Source organism: Lingula anatina, chromosome 2, assembly GCF_051362555.1.
Source record: "Lingula anatina isolate TDL-2025a chromosome 2, LinAna3.0, whole genome shotgun sequence".
In the NCBI taxonomy this organism is placed as follows: domain Eukaryota; kingdom Metazoa; phylum Brachiopoda; class Lingulata; order Lingulida; family Lingulidae; genus Lingula; species Lingula anatina.
In genome coordinates this window covers 45,309,896-45,334,057 of record NC_141768.1, presented here as the reverse complement: position 1 = coordinate 45,334,057, position 24,162 = coordinate 45,309,896, and the positions used below count along the sequence as shown (strand labels likewise).

The window sequence follows — 24,162 nt, the reverse complement described above, 5'->3', positions numbered from 1 at the left end:
TAGATTTCAAGCGTAAGTTAGATTAGTGCTTATTTAAGTTTTTGTGAGAATCTAATGTAGGCAGAATCTGTTCTTTGTATCTACCATCATCTTTAAACAGTAACTAGCTGATCATTTATAAAGCTGTAGGCTACGTACCTTCTGTGAGGCACAAAACTATTGAAATAAATTCGAGTGCGAGCTACAGAGTAGGGGTGCAGTACAAAGGAGAGCAGTGAAATTAAAAAGAGTTTGAAAAAATAGCTCAACGGAAAGGTTGAGGACATTCATTGCTGGAAATTGTGTTTGTGTCCAAAAATTATGGATAACAGGAAAACCGCAAACTTATTTCACGCTGATGAAATAAGAATAATGATAATGATAATCTCCTACGTGGTGCTGTGATTTATAATGTTTTTCTCTTGTACTGCCGCAAGCTACCGGAGCAGTGTTTTCGCCGCTCTCATACGATGATACCAGACTGTAAAGACGCTCTTAATGGTAAATACAAGGTTTCTAGCATTAGTGTTTATTTTCACAACATGCCAAGTTGTTATTTTTATCAAAATAAGTCCATTTTACTGTAGGAAAATTTTTGAAAGGATTTTTAGTCCTGTAAATAATTAATAACTCTCATTCTGACAAATGTAAATGGAGGCGTAATAAAATCCATCCTGGTTTTGATATTATTTGCATTAGATTTCTAGCAGGTCTAATTAAATCTGCGCCTGATTTTAGCGTGAATTTAATAATAGTGCAGCAATTATCAGACGTGTCATGTTGACGAGAAAAACAACCTGGCGCGGTGCGCAGACGGTTAAGATTCAGAGGGAGTAACACTCCAATTTTGGAACAGCCAGAAACATTAATCTGATGAATTGACCTGCCGGCGGAATGTGATATCCAGCGGCCTAATGACCTGTCAATATTTTGGCCCCACCCCCGGCGGTGATGTGAACTCTGTTAGCCAATCAGCGCCATTTACCGACACACAAAAGCGAGGTTGATTGATATGCAAACGTTGAGGAATGCAGTTCAAAGAGGCCAAAGGACTGAATACACATTTTCGCGATGTACTATGTCAGCACGATTATTCATTTTCCTCGATTGATCGCAGGGCTTTGTCAGGCTAATGTTACTTGCTAAGGGCTGTTTCTTCGCACGCATAGAATTTGTAAGCTTCATAAATCCCATGGTGTGACTGGAAAGAGAGGCAAATGCCATGCACACAACTGCGCCGGCTTTATGGAGTCAGCAAGCCTTCGTGTCCTGGATGCCATGTTTAATTTTGGACAGCTAAGCTGGAATTAAAAAGGTACTTCATATTCTGCTAGTCTTAACGTTGTGGGATGCTGATTTCTCACGCGTCTTCGTGATGAAAATGACAATGAAAACATGCCTGGGCAGCTTTGCCTCATATTGGGAATTAAGTCATTCAACAATAAATAATTTGCAGAGTAGCTTTTTTTGCGTACTATTTGTTTTGCGAGTTTGCAGAAATGGCTTGGATCAATCAGTACCAGTAGAATCAATATACCCCTTACATAGAACGTTTGATAGGCTTCGGCCCGTTGCTCCCCAAACGCGGCTTTTAATGAAACATTTTGATAAGACAATGGCTGATTGTGATTAATCAATGATAAGGAAAGCCTGTCGAGATGAAAATCCAAAATGTCTGCTGCTAGTGACCCAAGAAACTGACCTCAATTTAACAAGATGTTGTAGACGCGGTTAAATAGCACACCTTAAATTATGCTTCCGTCATTTGAATGTTTATGCCCAGGTGTGCAGAATTTAATGGTGATGAGAATTCTGCATGCAAGCCACTGAGAATATATTTCTTTGGCCAAACTGAACGAGACATTAATTCATTCTGTGTAGTTGAATATATTATCGGCCGTGACCTCCTTTCTTTACATTTTGAGATAGGTGAATGCTATATCGCCGACAGTTTCATCCAGAACAACTCCGATATTTCGTTTGAGCCTAAAGGGTACTGCTGTCTAAAAATAAAATAAGATCTGAGTAGCAAATGTTGGATGAATGAATCTATGAGGAGTAGATTTCAAAATGGCCGTTACGGATTAGAGCGAGAGCATAGAAAAGGGCGGCTGCGTTGAAATTTAAATCGAGGTTAGTGATAATGTAAATAATAACCAAAATTAAAGAATACAATTTAGCAATGCTAAATTAATATTTTGTAGTTAATACGGGTATGAAGATCACTTTTGGGAAAAAGACATAACTAAGTGTTTACGTTAACCACCGCTTTTGAATAAATGTCACTACAAAAGCATGCTAGATCAGTAAAATGGCTTTCAAAAATAGACAGACAGTTCGGTTTATTTTTGCAACTACCAGTGTTGATATTTCCGTTAATATTTGATAATATAAATGCGTGTCAGGTGACATTGGAGAACAATCAAAATAATTATATTTTCTCCGACGAGCTTAAATGTTGGTAGAATCTGTTGGATGTTGTTTTTGTGCACACATAAGAACATGAAGAATGGTCGTCGATCTGAGAAGAAAATACGCCTTAGATTTCCAGCTCCGGTTACAAAAACTGCATTGTAAATACAGTCATCCAAACTGAAAAGTGTCATTCTTAAACACAAATACATTTATGGTTATCATATTTGGTGTAGTCCTTTTTTGTTTTGTTTAAACACACACCATGATTTAAATGATTTTAACCGCAATAGTTAATTTTTTATTGTTGCTATATTTTTGTTTTGAATAATTTATATAAATTTATTTTTAAAGAAAATTTTGAAAAATTTTCAGAGATGATGCAGTTTAAATAATTTGAAGCTGAAATGAATTTGAGTGACGTAAAATCAATTGATTTAAAATCCAAATTATGTCTCATTTGAAATCACTTGCGGTGTCAAGGGTATGTTTGCCTTTTATGTTGTTTTGATTATGCTGGGCGTATAAGATTCCATCGTTCAATAGACGCATGATTTTTAAGGACGGTATTATTTTTAACTTACTCAAAATGCTTGTTCTGAATTTAATCCGAATTTTTTTTAAAAAAAGAAAATAGTTATTGACCATAAAAAAAACTTGTACGAGTAAGCGCAATTAAATTAGCACTGTAAGCACAATTAAATTAGCACTGTCAGCATATTTTAACAAAATAGTTATTTGAAAAAAATAGTACCCTTGCGTTTATGAGTACTCTGCCCTTGATTGCTTTTTGTTGATATTCTGTTGAAAGTAATAGGGTAAGCGATAGATATCAACTCGCGATAAATACCAGTACAGTCTGCGACGTCTAAGGCAATTTAAAGTCCTTGGAAATTTTAGTCGTTGCTTTAGATTATTTTCAAATCATTTGTAGATTTTTATCTGAATTATATGAGTTACAAGTGGGCTTGCAAGTTCAAGGCAAAGACTGCTGTTGCGCTTGTAACGCTGATTTTTCTCTGAGGTCAGCCGAGTAGTGCGTTGTCCCTGTAGCTATTCCTAACCCGTCATATTAAAAACATGATAACATTACACAATGCATTATTTTCCACTTCCAGATAATCTAAAACTGTTAATTATGATCAGTTTTTATTAAAATCTCCGATAGATACTGATGAACTGCTGCAATGTAACTACATGTACAATATTTATGGTACTGGACGTTTAATGAATACCGAATATTGAATTTTTAACAGAGGACATTTTTCTCGGGTCAGCAATAAAAATCAAAACAACTTCAAAGTGTTTAGAACAAAAGAAGTTCAGAACTATTGTGACACTTGATATAAACCATTTTTGATTCTTGATGATGCAGTAACCTTTTTCCTATCTACAACTTCTGCCAATCTTGAACAGGTATGTGTAGCCTGTTATAAGACTGTAGTATTGGATTTTTGTATTACTCCCCTTGGGGTTGATTTTCTAAACTAGATCATGCGTAAATATTTGCTACATTATAAGTTTCCAAATTTAACATCTTAATATTCCTACAGTAAATGTAAGTGACGGATTTAAGTTATTTTATATTATCAAGTTGAAGCCCGCCTTCCACTTCACGACACTTGCGATATATTGCGTATGTTCACGGTTCCGCATTATTTTCCTCTTACCACTGCGGAACTTTTCTAATATTTAAAGTCTTATTTTATTTCCGATGCCATGGACTATTGTCATTTCGGGAAAGGCACAGCGTGTGTCACGAAAAATCACCATTACAGGTTTTTTTTACCAACGCTAACATTTACAAATTTGTCGTGAACAAATTGCCCTCTTTGTTGCGTTAATGCTATGCTAGATCAACAGATGGCCGTAATCAGCTGATCCTTTCTGGGAACCAACCCAGAGCAGCCGAAAGTGCAGAAGATAAAAGTGAATTGAATGTCTATATGGTCAAGTTGGTCATCAACTGTTTGTGCAATATTCCGTAGGTCAAATGTCAAAACGAACGTCTTGTAAAGACAGTAGATATATACAATGAGGCAAAAATATAAACGCCCCATGTGAATTATTTATGTAACGTGTAATGGGCTACGGACAGTAACCTGTAGCTACGGACAGTAATCTGTACCACATTGTACAATAAAATTCAGCCCGTATGATTTATATATATATATATATATATATATATATATATATATATATATATATATATATATATATAAAACCCATAATACTAATAAAAATTTTAAGAATTGCGTGGGGCGTTAATATTTTTGCTCGCCGTGTGTGTGTGTGTGTGTGTGTGTATGATTTAGATATATTGAATATCAGATATAGATCGAAAGGTCGCCTTTTTATATTACACCAAATATGCGGCAAGTTCAGTGCGATATCTTGTGCCTGGCACGGATTATTCACGCAAAACACAACCCATATCAAGGGTTTGGCAACTGGGGTTTCATATCATTTTGCTGGTCACGCTTTGCTTTCCGAAGTGAATCGTGTTTTTAACAGCTTTTTTTTGTGAATAGGCGTAAGAAATGTCAACATTGATATTATTGCTATCCGAATAAAGTGTTTAAAGCGTTCACTGGTGGGTGATTTAAAAAGAGTATTTTAAGACGTGTAGGACTGTGGCTTTCATTAGTTCAGGGTTAATTTTAGCTGTATATTGGGTATGCTCCAATTTGCAGATCACTTGAAACTATTTTTCTCTGTGCGAGTCGTGCAGTATTTATTACTCCCAAGTTCCATTTTAGCTTTATGGGATATGTCCCAAATCCAAACCGTTTTCTCCCGTTGAATATGTGTTCACATTCATGTTAGTGTATTCCAAGTAACAAAATATATGGAGAACCGACCGTTAATTTTCTTATGGGAATTTTACACGTCAGTATTGCAATGAAGAGTATTTATTACTCTGTTGCATTAGATTTTAGCTTTATTCAGTTCGCATCAATTTCCTGACCTATTCACTACGACCAACTAAGGATTGAATAATATCAAAAAGGTCACGCGGATAGTGTGAATATTGGACGCATGCTTCCCTCTTGACCAGTAAATCGACTTTGTCCAATCACGACATGTCGGTATCACTGGTGCATTCACTGACTGAGAGCCGTCAACATATTACATTTGAACAGACGCCGAGGAATTAAAATAGTTACGGCGTTGGAATATGGCATACATCACGTTTGCATATGCTTGAAGTTTTACAAACGATGCAATGTAGGCGTCTTTGTAAGCTTTGGTTGGTAACTTTGGTCCTGAAATAAATTTCATAACAGCCATGTGAATAAAATGCATGCCATGTTTATGTGTTCTTCAAGTGATATGGACGAAACACAGGGTGGCCCCCAATATCGGCTTCGACAGGCAACTTTTGTCGTGTAAACAGTATCCAAGTGATGATTTCAATAAGAAAAACACATAAAATGACAATCGCGAAGCCCCACGGACACAAAGAGGTGAATGAAAACAAATAAACTGGACCCAGAAAAGCAGACCGGATTATTTTCATTATGTAAAGAAATATTTGCCTGTGCAATCAGACATAGAGTTGTTTACTTTTAGTATTTGCGCCATTCGAGTTAATAATTGCCACTTCTTGTTAACTCAAAAGGTTCGTCTTCCCCCATATGGCACGACTGGATTTTGAAGCTTGAGTCGAGCAATATGAAACAAACAGTAAGAAATACTCGTATTTCAAACTCTTTGAACACGTCACTGAATATATGCAGGTTTTTACATTCGTGACATATGCTTATACAGGTCATATAATTTTTTATCTTTATAAATGGGAGCAACCAGTTTTATTACTATTATTATTATTATTTTCATTTTTCGCAAAGTCGGTAGAGCAGTTTACTAAATTTTGTGGGCAAAATTGCCAACGAGAATTAAACTTTAATTTATGTTACGTCTATACATAAATTTTTAATGTATACTCGAATCCCCCATATTCTAAAAGAAGAGTTTCAATTGGAATAATAGAGCAGATGGCATACAAATCAATATACGCTTTTTGGTCACTAATGGTAAACCAGAAACATTAAAATTTATTTTGAAATAAAACGGATTTGGACCCCACCCCGATGCTCAACCTCGTCATTCTAATTAAGCGATAAATAAAGGCAAAGACAGCTGAGAAGAATAGATTCACATGAACCAATCGTCCAAATGTAAAGTAGGGCTCCAAGTGATATCTATGTGTTTATGCCAAATGCCTTGGCTCAAACTGAATGCTGTCTAGGAATATAATGTCATTAACTGCATACGCCGTGTGAATACATTATACCTTTCCTTGTGTTGTACAACAACACTTCTTCGTATGTTAATTAGACCAACCCGTGTACTTGGCGCACAGTTTAACAATAGCTACATATGTGTTCGCTGGGAAAGTAATAGTAGCCTGAGCATTGTTGGCTGTGAGAGAAAAAAAAGACGCATGCGATACAGTACACTGAAGCAGTTGAACAAATGGATCCAAAAATGAGCGAATCGCATTTGGTTTTTTTTTTTCTTTGAATGTGTTTTTTGACAGCGTACAATTCTATGAAAATTATAATAATAATTATCAGTCATTGACGTCAAAACGGCTGTACTAATATGGAGGTTTCAAACGAAGTCCAGTCAGATCGTGAAATAACCAAACGTGTAGTTGGAAATGGGGTTATTTAATTATCCGAAGGCGGAAAAATTCATTTGTCTTGGCAAATACTCCCAGAAGAAAAAAAAACGAATAGTACTTTACCATTGAGCAGACGAACAAAAAGGGGAAACTTTCACTACAGTGGCCAATTTTAAATAATTAGGGCACGGAAATTTTTACCCGTGCAACTCGGGAGCCATTCACCTCCATGTATTACCATACATTTTCGGCAACGCTCCACAAATTACCTCCGACACACTAACGCCGGTAAAGGTGTACTTTAAGGTTAACTCCCGAAAAAATGTATCTCTAAACCTGCTCCTGCAGTTAGTGTGTATTTTATGAAGCCCGAAGTCTGTGTTGCATCTATCAGCAGCGTTCAAGGGACCGGGTTATCTGCGAGACGCACTGTAAAATGTACACAGCGGTGCATGCACGCGGAGTGCAGCTTAGTTTTATACAAATAAAAACTGCTGAGCATTATCAGTATTTTGATATCGCGACTCTTGGTTGTGATTTTTGAGCTGTTTCTCCCATTCGTGGTGAATAAACTGGTTTGTCGCAGTGCAAATCAAGGTCGTTTGTTGTTCTTGAGATGTGTCCGCGCATTGAAACACGTTTCTTACTTAATATAGCACGGGCCTTCAGTATTTGTGGGCTATCTAAAATATACATTTTAAAGGCATCTGTAATAATCTCTTCGGACTTTATCAGCAGTTGGTCACAGCGCAAAGTCTAATATCCACACGACGCCGTTCCGGACTTTCCTATAGGACTGACAGCTAGGTTTGTATAAGGCTTCTTGCCTCGGCTATGAATCGATGTCATCTCAGTCTAAAAGACAATGTACAAATGTCTAAAAAAATCAAATTTAAACAGAAGCAGCAAATACGATTGATTCAATTTTATTACTGAAATTTAGAAAGGATATTAATTTGATCAATTTTTTTTTTTTTAGAAAATAGCACCGTTTGAAAATGTGTAGTTGAAGGATTGACGTGACCTAGATGCGCTCTGTAAAAAGTAATATTGAAACATTAAAATTTTATATATATGTATTTCACAAGCATAAGACTTAAACAACTTCTTAAGGGGTTCCCAGACTTGGTTTTAACGCCCCGGGAAGGTGGGGAATTGCTTTCATAAGCTTCACAATACGGGAGCTGATGTCTATTAGGACCGATTTTGTGAAATTTTCGAAAGGCTCCATTTCAGCTGTCGTATTTCGTGAAAAGGCGATGGCATATGAATTCCGTTACACATCCAAATAACCCTAAATAGCAGAGATGTGGAAGGAGATTGGTGGTACAAAGTATTCGAGAGACAGACGCTGTTCTCGGCTTAATTATGTATAAATTAGTTTATGTAGGAAGTCGCGATACCATTACGGTGCTACGTTCCAACGAATTTAGCTTTTATGCGGACAACTACGCAGCAATGATTTTGCACCTTACACCCACCATAAAGATGAAATAAAAAGGATACAGATATTTTAGTTGGAAATAAACGAATCTGTCTCAAGCCTTGTCAATGTCGCTACGCCATTAACAGCTGGCTCGCTTCCATCGCCATTAATACCAGGGACTATCTATTCCTGTGTTATAATATAATCTTTATTGGTTCTAGCACATTTTTACAGAAAGGCCATGGCCTAACAATAAAAAAGAAAGCATTGCAATTATAACATATGCTAATATTTCCCGTATGTATTTTACATACAGCAATTAAAGCACATTTCACTAGGTTTAATTATAGAGTGGATCACCTGATGGTCCCAATGTCGGACCACAATGAAGGACATGTCGCACACGTTTATAGATAAAAAAAATACCCCTGCAATGATCAATTTGGCAAGTGCCCTCTCTCTACTGCAGGCACTACACCCTGGGTTTCAGCAACTACAGTAAAACACCACTTCAACCAATATTATTGTGCCGTTACAAATACAGAGGGGGTTCGACGTCAGCAGTCGTCTGAAACTCGGAAAGACTGGAACTGTTAGCTCGAACGCAGAATGCCCCCCTTTTATCATTTGAATTTCTAGAGGTCAGTTTCGTAGTATAATGTCACTAGTAGTGAATTAAAATAAAACATTGCGTATGATTTATAAAAACAAGAATGTTTAAGACATATAGTTACTAATCACTTTATTGGACTATTATGGACTTACCGTGAACTGAAGTAGAGAAAAAAATTCGGACTGAACTCTTGTCTCTCTCTCTCTCTCTCTCTCTCACACACACACACACACACACACACACACACACAGAGAGAGAGAGAGAGACTACACAAGGAAGATGCATGTTCAGTGTTAAATAAATTGAGGTCAAGCGTGATCTTAACTTCAATATAAAACTTGAAAGTCAATAGTCAATAAAAGGAATGCGTATGCTGAAAATAATATGGTACCAGATGCAAGGTTGAAGGCAGGATTCGGTCAGATTTATAATTGCTAACATTATGCCAGGTCCCTTCTTTGGGGAGAAGGGGGGGGCATACCCTACTGAACAAAAGCGTTTGGGATATGATTATGCAGTGTAAAAACGACAGTTCTAGACAACAACGGAGAACAAGAGCGTCCTTTAAGAGACCATACTTAATGCCTGGGTTTTATCGGCATCCACGTTTTGTTTCATTATTTTCATTTTTACAAAAAAAAAAAATGATCATTGATTTTATCAATTTTCTTGTTTATTCAGTTACTCACTTTTTATGAAAGCGTAAGAAGAATTTTGATCTGCGACGGTTAAAAATGGGTGCGTTTGAGATTGGATTAACCTTCATTTTCGGTAGAACCAGATTTTCTTTATGTACTTGGTCGATAACGTGCGTCAGGGTGAAAGATAAGTACTGTTTAGGCGGGTTTCAAATACAATAGTGTCGAGTTCATTTTTAATAACAGGATATTCAACGAGGAACGAAATACGGGGCAGTATAAAACTGTTATTTTCATTCGTAAAAATAAAACTGCCGCACTGAAGGCGTGCTCAATTTTTCCTGTTACAACAACTACTTTAAAAGAAATTAGCAACTCGGTAGATTTTCCATAAAAAGAACCCTCCCCCCCCCTCCTAGTAAACAGGATGTCATTTGAACCCAGGGTACCTTTCTAATTCCAGATCAAAATTATGACGCGTATCACCGCCGAACACCTCTGCCCTGTTACCGCTTCACTGCAATTATGTTACATTGAAGTGAGGGAGTGAATATAAAAACTGAATAATGGAAGCGGAATGCAATGATTTAGGTCAAGCCTGAACCCTTACCTTTTTCAAAATTGCAGACGGAAGAAAGAGATTCGGTCGCACAGACGTTGCTTTCGCTTTTAGCAAACTACGTTGTGGAAGAAAGCGTCTTTGTAAGTGCTTCTTGAATTGATTATATTTTTAATTAAACTTCAATAAAAATGTTATCAAAGAAAAGGGATAGCGAGATTTTGGAGCAGCACACAGCACAGACATATTTCGGTTAATCAGACTTAAGTCCTAAGGTCCGGTGTACACACTGAATATTAGTGTCTAAAACTTGTCTAAATCTCGCCCGTTTTTCACAAGCAGCAGCATATATAAGATTCGCCGTTTAAATCTTTCATCATCTGTAAAGCGGTGCTTGTTGAGAACAGTGCTAAATCAACACTTGTATAAATTTTGCCAACGCATTTGAGAGATGATGGGCAAAAGAAAACAACTTTCATCCTTTCAAACGTTTTTTCCGCATTATTTACAATAAAAAATGCCCAGCGTATTAATTTTTCTACTGCTTAATTTTCACGCATTTCTTACATCATTCTCAACCTTATGAACAAACATTACCTGGTTTATTGGTTTGGGGACACAGCATAATTTCTGTTTATTAACCATTATTCACGTTCTACGAGCCAGTTCGTCACTAGCTGAATACATTTTACGATACTTTTTATCCTATTTTGGATTTATTGTTAGGTGCGGGCGGATCCAACAATAAAATTTTATTTTACTGTACTATGTACGGCAAAAAAATGGAGAATCACTTCGTTTTCTCTCGTTTTGCGTCTGTTTGTAAGGGGGGTGAGGGGGGGGGGGGTGCAGACAGTGCCTCCAAAGCCCTGTGACATGTTGCAATACGCATACGTTGACATCATTTTAAACACGAGAATCAACAGCGTGTTGATTGTGACATTTTGCGTTTGTACGCTGTCCTTTTCCTTTCCTATTTTACGCTCTAATACCTCTTTTGCTATTCCACGAATTGGAAGGATCACGTATCGCTTGGTTCAAAAGACTAAAAACACCCTGACGAAGATCTCACATCATAATTGTTCCTTATAGACATCTTACTTTTCACTCGCTTCATGCTGTTTTTTTTATCTGCAATGCATTTCATAAGGTAAAAATGCAAAACCGCATGGCATAACAAATTGCGCTGTTTTTTCTTCCCTTTTTTGATACAGGTGTCAATATAAAACACGATATGATTATCTTATATCGAAGTGTAAAGGAAAAAATATCCAACAGTTCAAAATATTCAGAATCAAAGGTCTGCATTAACACGTAAACCTGATTTCCCGAAATGAGCAGTTACATGGCACCGCCATTTATCAATGTCAGCAAGCTTTTTTTTTTTTTTTTTGTTAACCCTTTAACGCTCCGCTCGCTATATTGACGCTTGTATGCGCTTTCTTTAGCCCGTTTACAGAAAAGAATCCAATTCCTTCCCCAAACTTCAGATTCGCTGCATATAAGTAGATTCAGTATCATTTCCCCATAAAGCGAGTCATGCAGCATTGACTCATTTGTTATGTACAGAATTTCTTTTAAATGTATCGCACTAAAAAACATCTTGCTCTTAGTAATGTCCTTTCACCTCTTTAATGTAAAAAATATTTTATTCTTATTTCCAGTAAAATTGCATTATTGACTCGAACATGAGTTTACATGCACGCTCATATAAAGAAACGATGCACTTTGACTAAATTCGCTGTTTGGGATATACATTGGGGATACATATTATACCAGTATGATTTGGTATATTAAACAAAATCAGCATTTATGCTGTAAAGTACCACAATGAGACCAATTTTAAGCGCGGGTAACTATTTTATTCTATACGAACTACATTTAAAACAGAGAAAAACAACGGTTGAATAGAGATTCAGAGAAAATGGCATATAAATTATGAAAATCCGCCCACATGCTGCTAACCTCCAGCCCCGTTGAAAATGATTGAACTGAAACGCAGACGATATGTGTTGTGTATGTATATCAGTAAGGCATGTTTCACCGCGGAAGTTTTTGGGAAATAAGTCTACGAGCGTGAAGAACTCACTGGCGTTTGCCGACGGATCCGACGGCTCGATCTTTTTGCGTACAATTCTGTGGAGCGAATTCAAGAGCGAGAAAATGACTTACGGCTGGTATAAAATAACTTGGTAATTTAACCTTGAAATGATTATCTTGCAATTTATTTATTTATTTTCATAGTTTTATAGTGTAGAAAAAAGACCATGAAACTTCAAGTTTACTTGTCAACATTTTAGAATTTATCTTTAAATGGCATCACAGTCTGTGCTTCTACCTATTTTACCAAAGTTTTGAAAATGATGATTTAAAAGAGAACATGAACAGTCAGGTCTCTACTTTCACTTTTTACTGCATTTTACTTAAATTGTTTTTTGCTTTTTCGGCAGGATTTGCTTTTACCATATGATCGCATTCGAGTACAACATGCGTGGAATCGAAACATAAAGAAGAATCGAATACATTGTTGACCGTTATTAAAAAACAGATTAACTACAAATATGCTTTTTTCGCAATCATCCCCCCCCCAAAAAAAAAAAATTTTTTTTTTTTTAAATAATAAAAGGAAAGAAACCTTACTGATTATATGTAATTATTGAAATGTTTTCGTTGCAAAAAATATTCAGATATATAATCATTTTACTAAAACCAAAACCCATCAGGCCATTTTTTAATAGATCTAAACAGACCTAAAAGTTGTCTTTTGTGTGAGGGGGGATTATCTAACTTCATGACACACCGAACAAAAACATTTTGATTTTACCGTGCAAAAGAAGAGAAGGACGAAGAGGTTATTTTCGACAAAGGCAGTGTTTACTAAAACATTGCGTGACAGACTCTTTTATTTAATATATGAAGTTAACGTGCGTTCCTGGTAAACAGGAAGCTACGGGCAACAAAACCTTGTGGATGAAGCCAGTTATAAAACTGTTGAAAGAAGCTTCAAGATCGAGATTTGGAATTTTTAACTTATTATATCTATACCGTGCCCTAGACATTAGGCCTGATAAGAATAGAAAAGTCACATGGCCATTTCCGCTTACCCTTAGAGATAAAAAAAAAAACTATTAACCCCAAAATAAAATATTTTGAATGCTACCAACAACGGGCCTAATTTTCTCTTCTCTGGCTATTTGTTATAACTTACAATGCTGTTGTGGATTCTACTCCGAAAACCCGACCTAAATATACCACATTTGAAGTTTGTTGCGTACCAAATTATATGTTTTCTCGTTTGCCCCGTCCTGGTATCAAGAACAGGTTTCCAGCTTGCACCCCGTGACTAAATCTTGGCGTATATCATGAGGAAGTTGACGACTCAAAAGAAAACCATACTTGATCCAGCAACAAAAAGTGGGATACATTGACAAAATGTGATGCTATGATTCGAAACTGGCAATAACTTAAACCCACCAGATTATTATTTGCATGACAGAGCTCGCTAGAGGGAGACTATCGGTACAGGCAGTCAAGCCCCCCGACATCGCTTAAGCATTAGCTCCACGCCAAACTGTCACATAAACCGAAAGATAAACGAACACAAAATTTATGTCCCACTTATGAATTGTACCCTTTCTTGTTGGGGTTTAATGAGCAGACACTTCCAGTGGCACTTTTTCAAGTAAATTGCATAATTATCAGGTTACCACACGTCTCCATTTTCCCAATAGATCGTTATTATTGTGTTTAGAACTATGAAAAAGCTGCCTGAAAGTATTTTAGGGATGGTTTGGTTCATATCTACATCGCGCATTTATTTCGACCACTTGAATGCAGCACGTCAATTTAAGCACCAGGGTCATGTGGCTTTCCATCAACCAGGAGATTAACTATACCCTGCCACTGCAGCAGGCTTTAAGTACTCGAATTGCGTCTTAATGCAAAATCAAACTGCACGTTAAAGGTTCGCTTGTCTGGGAAAACAGACCTCTTTGAATTGGAAAAACAAAACCATGCAAATATGCAGATGCGGCTGTTTCGTATCAGTTTTGTGGGTCTCGCATTGCAACTCCCAATAGGACGTAAGCCTGATGAAAAATACAGCTTGGCCTTTCATTTTCTCGTCTTCTAGTTTGCCGCCCCGCTCTCCGCATGATGAAATATTCAAGGGCGGTCTCCCTTTGGAGCTCTTTGGCTTGTGAAATTGAATAAAGCCTTTGATAACACGTGATAAGAAGTTAATGTGAATGAGTTTCAAGATTACCATTTCCACCAAACAACAGCTGTCGGAGTTAGCAAGGGGTGTTGGCATCAGGACTACAAATCCTGTCACAGCGTCAGCCCCCCACGACATGCGACATTGGCAAGGTTTGAAAGAGAGCGACATGCAGTTCAGCGATAAGAGGTTAATAATACATTTCTACATATCTCAAGTGATAATGAACGTTTAGCGTGCTGTGTAGTCCCACGTGCACTCGGCATGATGGACTCGTCGACCCGCCAAACTTTGCGAGGCGATTAAGCATTGGTGAACTTGAAACTGCTGAAGGTATGTTTACAGGGGGCCTGGAGTCTGGCCAATCAGAGAGTTGTTTTGAAAGAGGTTGATAGACAACCAGTTCCTTCAATAACTGATGTGTCTAGTTCAGTAAATTTTCCTGCGAACGTTGTTTGATCAGACGGAATGCGCCCACTTGGAGGATTTACTTCACGACGAACAGACGTACATTGCGGACGTGTAAGTACGAGTACTGCCAAGGAAATTTTGTAAGTCGAAATCGCGCGTTTCACTTTAAATGAATGAATATAAGAACTAAAGCGTGTGTCATACCCAGACAGACCCAGTAAACTTTTTCGAAAGATGGCAAACGAGAAAGGCAATTGTCCTTCTTGTAGTCACAAGTCAATATAACGCCCACCGTCTTTCAAATAAGGTTGTCAAGAGGTTGCGAGGGATCTCTCGATTCTTAAGATCGTATTTTTCATGGTGGAATTTACGATAGGATCGGACGCCGGGCCATTTGATGTCATTGAGGGTACGTATACTCAAGGGTTAAAGTCTATGCAGTTGGGAAAATAGTTTTTAAATCCGGTTTGTTCCGTCGATGGAAGATGTGATGACTTTTTCGTCATCTGTGAAACATTATGCTTAAATTTACGCAGAAAGATTTAATATCAAATGATTTAAGTGTCGTTTAATGTTGCTTGTCAACCTCTACACTGACGCCGAATAGCTGTCGCATCATTTAACCAAAGTGACAAAGCTTCATACGCAATGACGCACTGTTTATGTCATTTCGTTATTAATAAGTATTATTTTTCCTCGAGGAAAGTAAGTAGATTTACACCTTAGGGTTATGGCCTACAAAATTATTTCTTCGATTTTTTTTAAATTCAACACTCCTAGCGAATGGTCACGTAAAACTAGAACCGCCACCGCTTATTCACCAATGGAAAATGTCAACCTGGATTTCGAGGTTTGAGGTTTAACACAAGATTTGGGACTGCGGTTTTGACCTAATTCACCATTTTATTTACTCTCCCTTCAGACCGTTTTGTCAAAGCACTCTATATACACTTATTGTTCCGGTTAATCACAGGGTTGCTGAAATTATCATAAGCTTTACATCTCGCTTGCCGTAAATTCAATGGAACTGTTTAAGTGTTACTGGGTGTCTCGAAAAATTAACTGGAGGGAAGAATGTCCTCCGGAATACATGTATACAGCAATATCTACAAAAGAAGTTGAGAAATGCCAGAGGCGCCTCTGGCGAATTGAAATCTAATTTTACATAGGCAATTGCTAGCCAGGCTCTTGATGTATTGCGCTTGAGCGTAATTAGGAAAATAAAAATACGTGTAAAAATCAGTATATCGAGTGTCGTTTCTGTCTAGTCGAACGCTATTTTAAGATTCTGTACGGAAAACTGGAGACCATCGTATCACAACCTCTATATTTCTCTCATTTTAGAGCGCTTATGTCATCGGTGGTTTGTGATTATCATCAACACGAGCAATATGGAAGTCGATAGGTGCAGCAAGTGGAATTATTAACGCACACAACGCCAAAATGGAAGGTCGACCCGAGTTTTCGTCTCTACAGGACCGAAATCGGCTGATCCCGAGTCACAGTTCAAGTCCTAGCGCAGGGACGTTGTTACCGAGCGGGTATGCGGCGGCAGATCCAGCGGCGGCGGTGATGGTAAACAGGACCGGCGAGTTAGGTCGAGTTGCGACCCCCAGCTCGGCTTTAACGTCTCTGGCAGAGTATTCTCAAGGGAGGTACATGACGCCAGCCATGCCTGCTATCCACACGGGGACAGGTGGGTAACGCTTCCTCTCAGTTCATTTTGCAGACTGTCTCGTGGTATTTTAAGACACGGAGAGCGTTAATCGTGTTTGTTAACCCTTTGCGAACTGTTCCACCAGGAAGGCCGAGACGTACACATGTACACAAGCAAACACGTGCTATTCATTATGAACGAGTTGGTTGGGGATCGATAGTTGTTTCGTGAATAGAAAATGAAAAGGGACCTTGTTGTGAGAATGAGAACGTCGCGCACTGTTTATTTTTAGCGTGTTTGCAAGGCTCTTTCTGACGACGGGCGATGAAATAGAAAGCCGGAGGAAAGCTTGTACTATGGAATTGTGTGTGTATGAAATTATTGAACATTTTATTAAAGTTACGTTAAGCCATGCTTGATTAGCTATTTTAGCAATTTTTTAAAGTAAGATTTTTTAAGTGTCATGAGATCGTCGATCAAGTGAAGACTGAGCTTACTTGGTTTAAAAAACCCACGTTACCGCCTATTTCAGAAAACGTCAAGATAGCGTAAACCTATTTCAATTGAACGATGTAAGAACCGTACAAGGGTCATTTATCAATATAGATTAAGATCAGTCAAATAGTATAAAGCCGTCGTTTTTCATTTAAAAAAATTCAAAACACTCAAAACGTGTAAATTAAATATTCAGTGATTTGTTATCTGCGCAATTAGCATTAAGTCACATATGTAACAGAAATGTATTTACGACAATGTTTTAATCTTAAACTTATTTTTGGTTTGGAGTCCTTGAAGAATACACAATGAATCAGGGAATTTAAACTGCGACTGTAAATAGGAAACCCTTTTTTTAATTTTTTAAATCAGATTTTATCATAGATTCAGGTTCGTGGATCTGGTTTATACGTGCCTTTGGCAAAATCAGTTGACAACTACGCCTATCTCTACCGTCTACGTCTCATAATCATTGTACTGGAGTATTTTAATTTTTTATTCAGTCTACTGTAAGTGAAGGATAGAAATTGGACCAGAAAAATTAAATAAGAAAAAAAAGGAAAATATCAGGACCAGGATAAGAAAGCTAAGAGGTGAAAGAACCAATTGAAGGTGTAAATGTTGATGGTGAAAAACTGTAAACAAAGACAAAATGAAAAATTCGAGGGGTTTAATTGTGTTTAACCCTCGTATAACTTTGAAGGTTGCAAAAAAAAAAAAAAAAAAAAAAAAAAAAGAAAGAAAAAATGAAGTAGACTGAGAATGAGTTTGGTCAACTAATAATATATTATTTTTATATTTATGCACACTTTACTGGCTTTAATAACTGAACATCAGTACTTTCCATTTATCATTGACATTTGATTAATTTTCATTCATATGTTTTTTTTTTTACCTAATTAAAATGGTCATATAAAATTAATTAAGTATGTAAAACCATGATGCTAGAAATAAACGTAACACGCTAGAGAGAGGCAAGGAAAGTGAAAGAAGAGAAAAAGCAATAAAATACTGGTTGTATTAAGCCTGCAGCACATTGAGTGACAGACACCGCTTAAAATTTCCTTAACTTCGAAAGTCTGTAAAAAGCGATCGCAGGGCTAATTATTGATGGCAACAGATATACAGTATTCTTTAAGTATTGCAGATTTTAGGAAAATTGTTGTCATGACAATGTATGGCTGATAAGTATTTTTAAAAATAAGCTAAACACAGAGAGTATTTCGCTAGAGCTCTCTCAGCTGACGGCAGCTCACAACAATTGCCTGCCTGAAAGGGCTCTTCCGTCTTGTGCGCACACCCGTACGTGCTATCGCGTCGATATGCGGCAGGATTTGCGGTGTTGGATGCCAATATTTTTTCCGCGTCTGGTGTAAATGACTGAAGGAAAGCTCATTCTGGAGGATCATATCTTCTCACACAGATCTTGTATGTGTAAAGAATAGTAACCTCGACAATTTTGGAATATAAAGCGAAATCGTTAGACAATTTAATGTGTAGGCCTATGTAGGTCTAAGCCGGTGTATATATGGGAGATCGCTGATTTAACTGCTGCATTAAGTTTTAAACGCAGGGGTAGGGGAGGAACCAATATGCGGATTTGTGAGCTCAAGTATGTGTAAACATATCAATCAAATGGGAAATGAACTGTAGGAGCCAAGAACAGACCAGCTTTGTTGATAAAAAAATCAACGAGTTCCATGACAAAACAATGCTTAGTAATGGGCATGTTTTATTAATTCAATTACCTAACACTATTGTCGAGGTAATTTATGGCCGTTTTCACCTGATCCTCGCGCACTCATTTCATATATTTGCATGGGAAATATAAGATAAATGGAAATAATATTACTGAACTTTGTGATGTTGGAGTGAGCCATTATTACCTAAATAGAATTCGCCACCATAATTGAGTGACTTTCATTCCTATTCTGGATATAGCAGTTCAGCAGAATCTATGTAGCAGAATCTCAATTCTTAAATTTTAGACTATGAAATTTGATGAAATAACATTTAACGTTTGTGTCGGCTTCTTCAGTCTCACTAAACCCCTTAACACTGGACGGCGTCCTTTGTGCGACCATGAAACTAACATCGCTGTGGTCGTGGAAAGGAGGCACAAGCATCGCTTTGGTTACAGAATGAATGCTCAATGACTGGCCAGTTGTCGGCACGTTAAGAAGAATAATTATTTTTTTACTCTCAAACGGGGCCGCACTACGGGACGCAGAAAGCATTCCGTTTAGTGTACAGGGGGCTTTGGTCACTACTAGCGTGAAGCTCTAAAATGGACTCTTTTCATAACGATTTCTCTTTTTTTCTAAAATTCAAACTTCGCAATTCACGTATGACGTGCGTAGCGGAAAGGGATCATTTTGCGGTGCAATGAACAGCTTGTTATTGGAAGTTTCAACTCCTATTTTGCAGCTGCCGATTTGTAAAGATTCTCTCTTGGAAAAAAACCTACCGACAGTATCTGAACCAAGTACGTGCAAGCCCCACTGCATTCTCCCAGGCGACGCTGTATTGCGTTTATTTGCCCTCTTGCCTATACACTGAAAGTGCGAGACGCGAGGATTTAGAGCAAGTCTAATGCACCATTTCCGTCTACGGTTATACATACTGTTGGTGTTTTATCACGCTCCGCATTGATTATGCACAAGAATGTAGGATAGTCCAAAGATTGCTGTTGTGTGGGAATGTTAGGATTTAGAAAGAGAGAGTGAAAGAGAGTGAGCTGAGCGATCTGTTAAAAGCAAGCGTGTCAGTCGCTCACTCTGGCTGAATAAGCGTAAGCTCAGTCGTAAGCTGTTTACCAAGGTTACCCGCTACGCATTGTGCACACAGCGTTGAAGCCGGCTTCGCCATCCGTAGTAGGCCTATATCGTGCGGTTCTTTAGCATGCAGATAGAACGCCTTGTATTTACTATTCGATTCAAGTGCGAAGAAAAGCTTCTTTACCAAGCAACAGCATGGTCGGCGTAACTTGACCGTGATGTATTTGGATTACTCTCCCAGCAGGGATAGACATGAAATAGGCTCTTGTGTCGTGAATGTCAGTGAGAAAAAATACGACGGCATGAAGTTGGAATAATAAATACATTCAATTAACTTTTATTTAATTGAATATGTATGGTGGATCTGCACTGTTTAATCTGAAATATTCTGTATTCCCCAATACCGAATGTAGGCTAAAATACTTGTGACTGTCTTCTTAAAACGATGTTACCTCTGCCATGGCTATCGTTGAGAGAAATCTAATATTAAAGGTGTGCCTTTTATTTTCAAAGCAATAAAACAAACTAAACATTAAGCACCGAACTCGAGGAGAAGAGTATGTAATGTATATGCTAGTCTATCCAGAATCGATGAAAATCGGCCATAGCTTCCAAGCGAGTTCTATCTACAAATTTTCTGTTAGTTAGCGCCCTACTTCAACCGTGGGGACATTAAGGCCAAGATCTTTTTAGGGAAGGGTTCAGGTACACTGTTTTTAATGTTTTTAAAACTACTGCTAAAAATATGTCAGGATAGTATGACCTGTCTGTGTATGTTGATTTACAGGGAACAAATTCCTTTCTATTTTGAATGGCGTTTGAAGAATGAACGGCAGAGATGAAATCCTATGCGTATTGAACGGAACAACCGTGGTGTCGTGCACAGTGGCAGACCGAATATCCGTGAATTTAGGTGGAACCTCATAGAAACCATGCACCAAATTGATACACAAACACAAGGCCCTAGAGTAAATTTTAAAACTGGAATAAACTGACACCCGAAACATCCGGCAAAAGGTGGCATATAGTACATAAGAAACGATGAAGGGTATACCTCGACAGCGACATCTGGTAAGCGGCAGACATCTTGGATTTTTCCAAATGCCAAGTATATACATCATGTTCATCTTATCCACCAGATATCCATTTGGGGCTCGTAAGGATGTTGAAACTGACGAAAGGGGGAACAAACTGAACAAATTCTTCCTTCATGGTTGTCTGACTTTCATCGACGATCTATGGCTGCTTGACCGCTGAGTTATTCTATCTTATTTGGCATTAAGATTTTCAACTGTCGACATCATATGAACGCGTGAAAGGTTCATTTGAAATTTGTGTTATATCTGTAAACACCGAGAAATGTGCGTTTAGTAATGGTTCACATCCTTCAATTAAAGACCATGACTCTTTAGTATAAAATCTTTAAATGGTTATTTCAAATCTCCAAGTTACCTAATTAGAAATGAAAGCATTTTCTTTCCAGGTTCTAGTTAACAAAACAAGTAATAAAAAAAGAACATGTCAGCTACTGAAGTCTAGTATAATTTTATACAGTTTATGAGGAGTAAGTCACGCAAATTGATGACTGATATTAAAACTCATGTTTGACACTGAGAGTAAAAAAAATAGATAAAAATGAATAAAATAAAAAGAGGAATAAATTTATGTAATTTTTATGTACAATTTACAAATCTTTTAATTATTAAACTAAAAATAATCAAAATTTTACATATTAGGCTACCTGTCAGTTTATAAAGGCTGATTTATTTTCGACAAAACAACGTTTATTTTTCGACTAGCCTTGAGGTAAAATATCTTTGTAGAATTCCAACCAAACCGACAATCTTAAGGTTTATTATTATCATTAAATCTTTATCAAGGTCATAAACTTGTTCTAAAGATTTTTTGTACATTTCAAAAAGAAGAATTCAGGGTCGAGAAATTGGTCTAGACATTTAAAAAATACTAACAGTTGAGTAGGCCAATATCGGGCGAACGTTGATACAGTGTTAAAAAGCTCACGAAGTCTGATTAAATATGACCGTGACATTGATTCATTAATAAGCGTTTGGTCCAACAATCATAAATTAAATATTCCTCCGCCCTCTTGAAACACGTAATTAATTAAGCAGACCTGTTTAGCGACGGCGCATATTTCTTGTAGATTGCATCGTCAACAAGATCGACCTTCGAGCGCACGTGGTGGTTAAACTTGCATGACGGGGATAAACTTACATGCTTTCTGTTTTCAGGGTTTCCACGTTATGGACTGGGGGCAGCCACGGGTCAGTTGTACCCGCCGTATCTCCCTCTCGACGCCGGTGGGGGAGTGTCTTTCTTCCCGACGCACGCTGCGCCCGGGACGTCGGCGCAGCCTTACCATAGGATCTACGATCTTCACCGAGGTAAGAGCAGTTTGTATTCATAATGTATATGAAATGGGAAGCTGTGAAAAATCTAGGTCACTGAGCTTATCCAACCCAAACAAATCTAAAGTTAGTCCAGTGACCTTATACCATGAACGCCGATAGCAATATTTTCTAGCTGCCTTATCGTGAGCAGTGGAGTTTCAAGTTAATAAGGGGTGCTTTTCTTTACTTTCTTTGAAGAGTAACCGCAGGCGCTGCGTGTCGGGAACTTGCAGTAAAGATTTCACTTCATATTAGCTTGCGCTTGCCGTTCAAAATATTTTGGTTTTCTGTGATTTTGAGGACGGTTGGTTAAATATTTTGTAATATTAGGCCTATTTAGGTTCCACATGCACAGAACGGAAGGAACGAATGTAGTGGATATAAAAGAGCAAGATATACACATTGGGATATTTTTGTGATAGTTAATTGACTAATGCGATTGTGTATCATAAGAAAAAAAGTATGTCTAAAATGAAACCAGGGAATCAAACATTTTAAAGAAGACTGTTTTCCTGGCTGTGAAATATCAATTTGATTGAGTATAAAAAAGAAGTTAGAAAAGCAATATTTAAAAACAACCTTAAATTTGAAAGTAAGATCAAGTTTATTTTTGTTAATATAGTGCAAGTAATTTTTAAAAGTGTTAACTCGATAAGAATATTGACAAATAGTTGATGAATGTTTACGAATGTGATAAAAATAAATAGACATTAAACAGGCACATTGTCAAGCACAAAGGAGTTGGTTTTAATTATTAAACTTAGTGCCATTTCTGCTGAAGTGAATTGAAATAGAGTTCCTATTTTTTCAAACTAAAAAAAAAATTAACCAGGCCAAAAAAAAAAGGGTTTATCCTCTTAGTAGTACAACAAACTGTAATCATCAATTATGTTTCGTGTTTTGAAAAATGGAAGGCACAGATGAGCTTTTTCATAAAAATGAGAAATGTCAGGCAGGGTTAAAGTACTTATTATTCCATACACTTCATATCAATATGTTAAATGTCACTGTACAGTGGCTCAGACAATATGCTTAGAAAAGGACTTATGTGCATCTTGAGCAAAGAATAAAAATGTACTCAGAGAACCTTTGATAGCTGTTAGCATTTTGTAAGTGCATGTTCAGACAGCTCTTTGTCAAGTTATTTTTTTCTGTTTTAGAGAAATAATCAAGTGTTGTACTAAATATTTCATTAGCCTGATATGCAAAAAATTGGACTTTTCAAAGTGTTATTTCTTCAATAATGCTGTCACCTACACCATTATTTAAACTGAAAAACAAGTTTTAACATGCACATACAAACTGATTACATATGCTCACAAATCCTCAACATAGGAAACATGATGTTCAATTTAAATTGTATTAATTTTCCATAATATGAGATACTGGAGACCTTAAAATTTACCTAAAGGACAAGTTTTTTTTAAAGAATTTTAAATTGATAACCATAACTTAACTAAGACATACCATGTTTCAGACTTAAAAGTTTGTTAGTAGAAAAAGGTACATAAAACGGAAGGCCACAGCTGTACTCTTATAGTGAGAAAAGGTTGCATTTGGAATGAAAAAAATATTTAGAGATCAGGAAATACATTTGCACACAGCATTTGAAATTAAAAAGGTGAAGCTGTCTTTGGGCATTAGAGAAAAATATAAAAATTTCAATAAAAATCATTTGAAATTAATAAGGTGAAGCTGTCTTTGGGCATTAGAGAAAAATATAAAAATTTCAATAAAAATCATTCTATTTAATATTCCCTGCTAATAACTCACCCTCACTGGTGTTGAAGACACACAGATATTTTCAGTGCTCATATTTGTCTAAAAACTGGCACATGAATATTAATGATTGGCAGAATCCATGGAAATTAGTCTCAAACAGTATTAGGTTGCATCATGTCAAGTTTCCTTTGCTAAATACCAAAATCAACCTTAACT

The 24,162-nt window shown here is 37.1% G+C and overlaps 1 protein-coding gene across 8 annotated transcripts in view; it reads left to right on the top strand.

Moving 5' to 3' along the window:
* Positions 1-24,162, top strand: part of LOC106160828 (uncharacterized) — a 56,710-nt gene that overhangs the window by 137 nt on the left and 32,411 nt on the right. For 3 of the 8 annotated variants that reach the window (XM_013537593.2, XM_087007337.1, XM_013537588.2), the window contains exons 1-3: positions 14,805-14,995; positions 16,229-16,580; positions 22,066-22,218. In XM_013537593.2, coding sequence (XP_013393047.2) covers positions 16,328-16,580; positions 22,066-22,218 — 406 coding nt within the window. In that variant the 5' untranslated portion in view covers positions 14,805-14,995; positions 16,229-16,327. The other 5 variants (XM_013537589.2, XM_013537591.2, XM_087007336.1 and 2 more) reach the window with 5 other exon arrangements.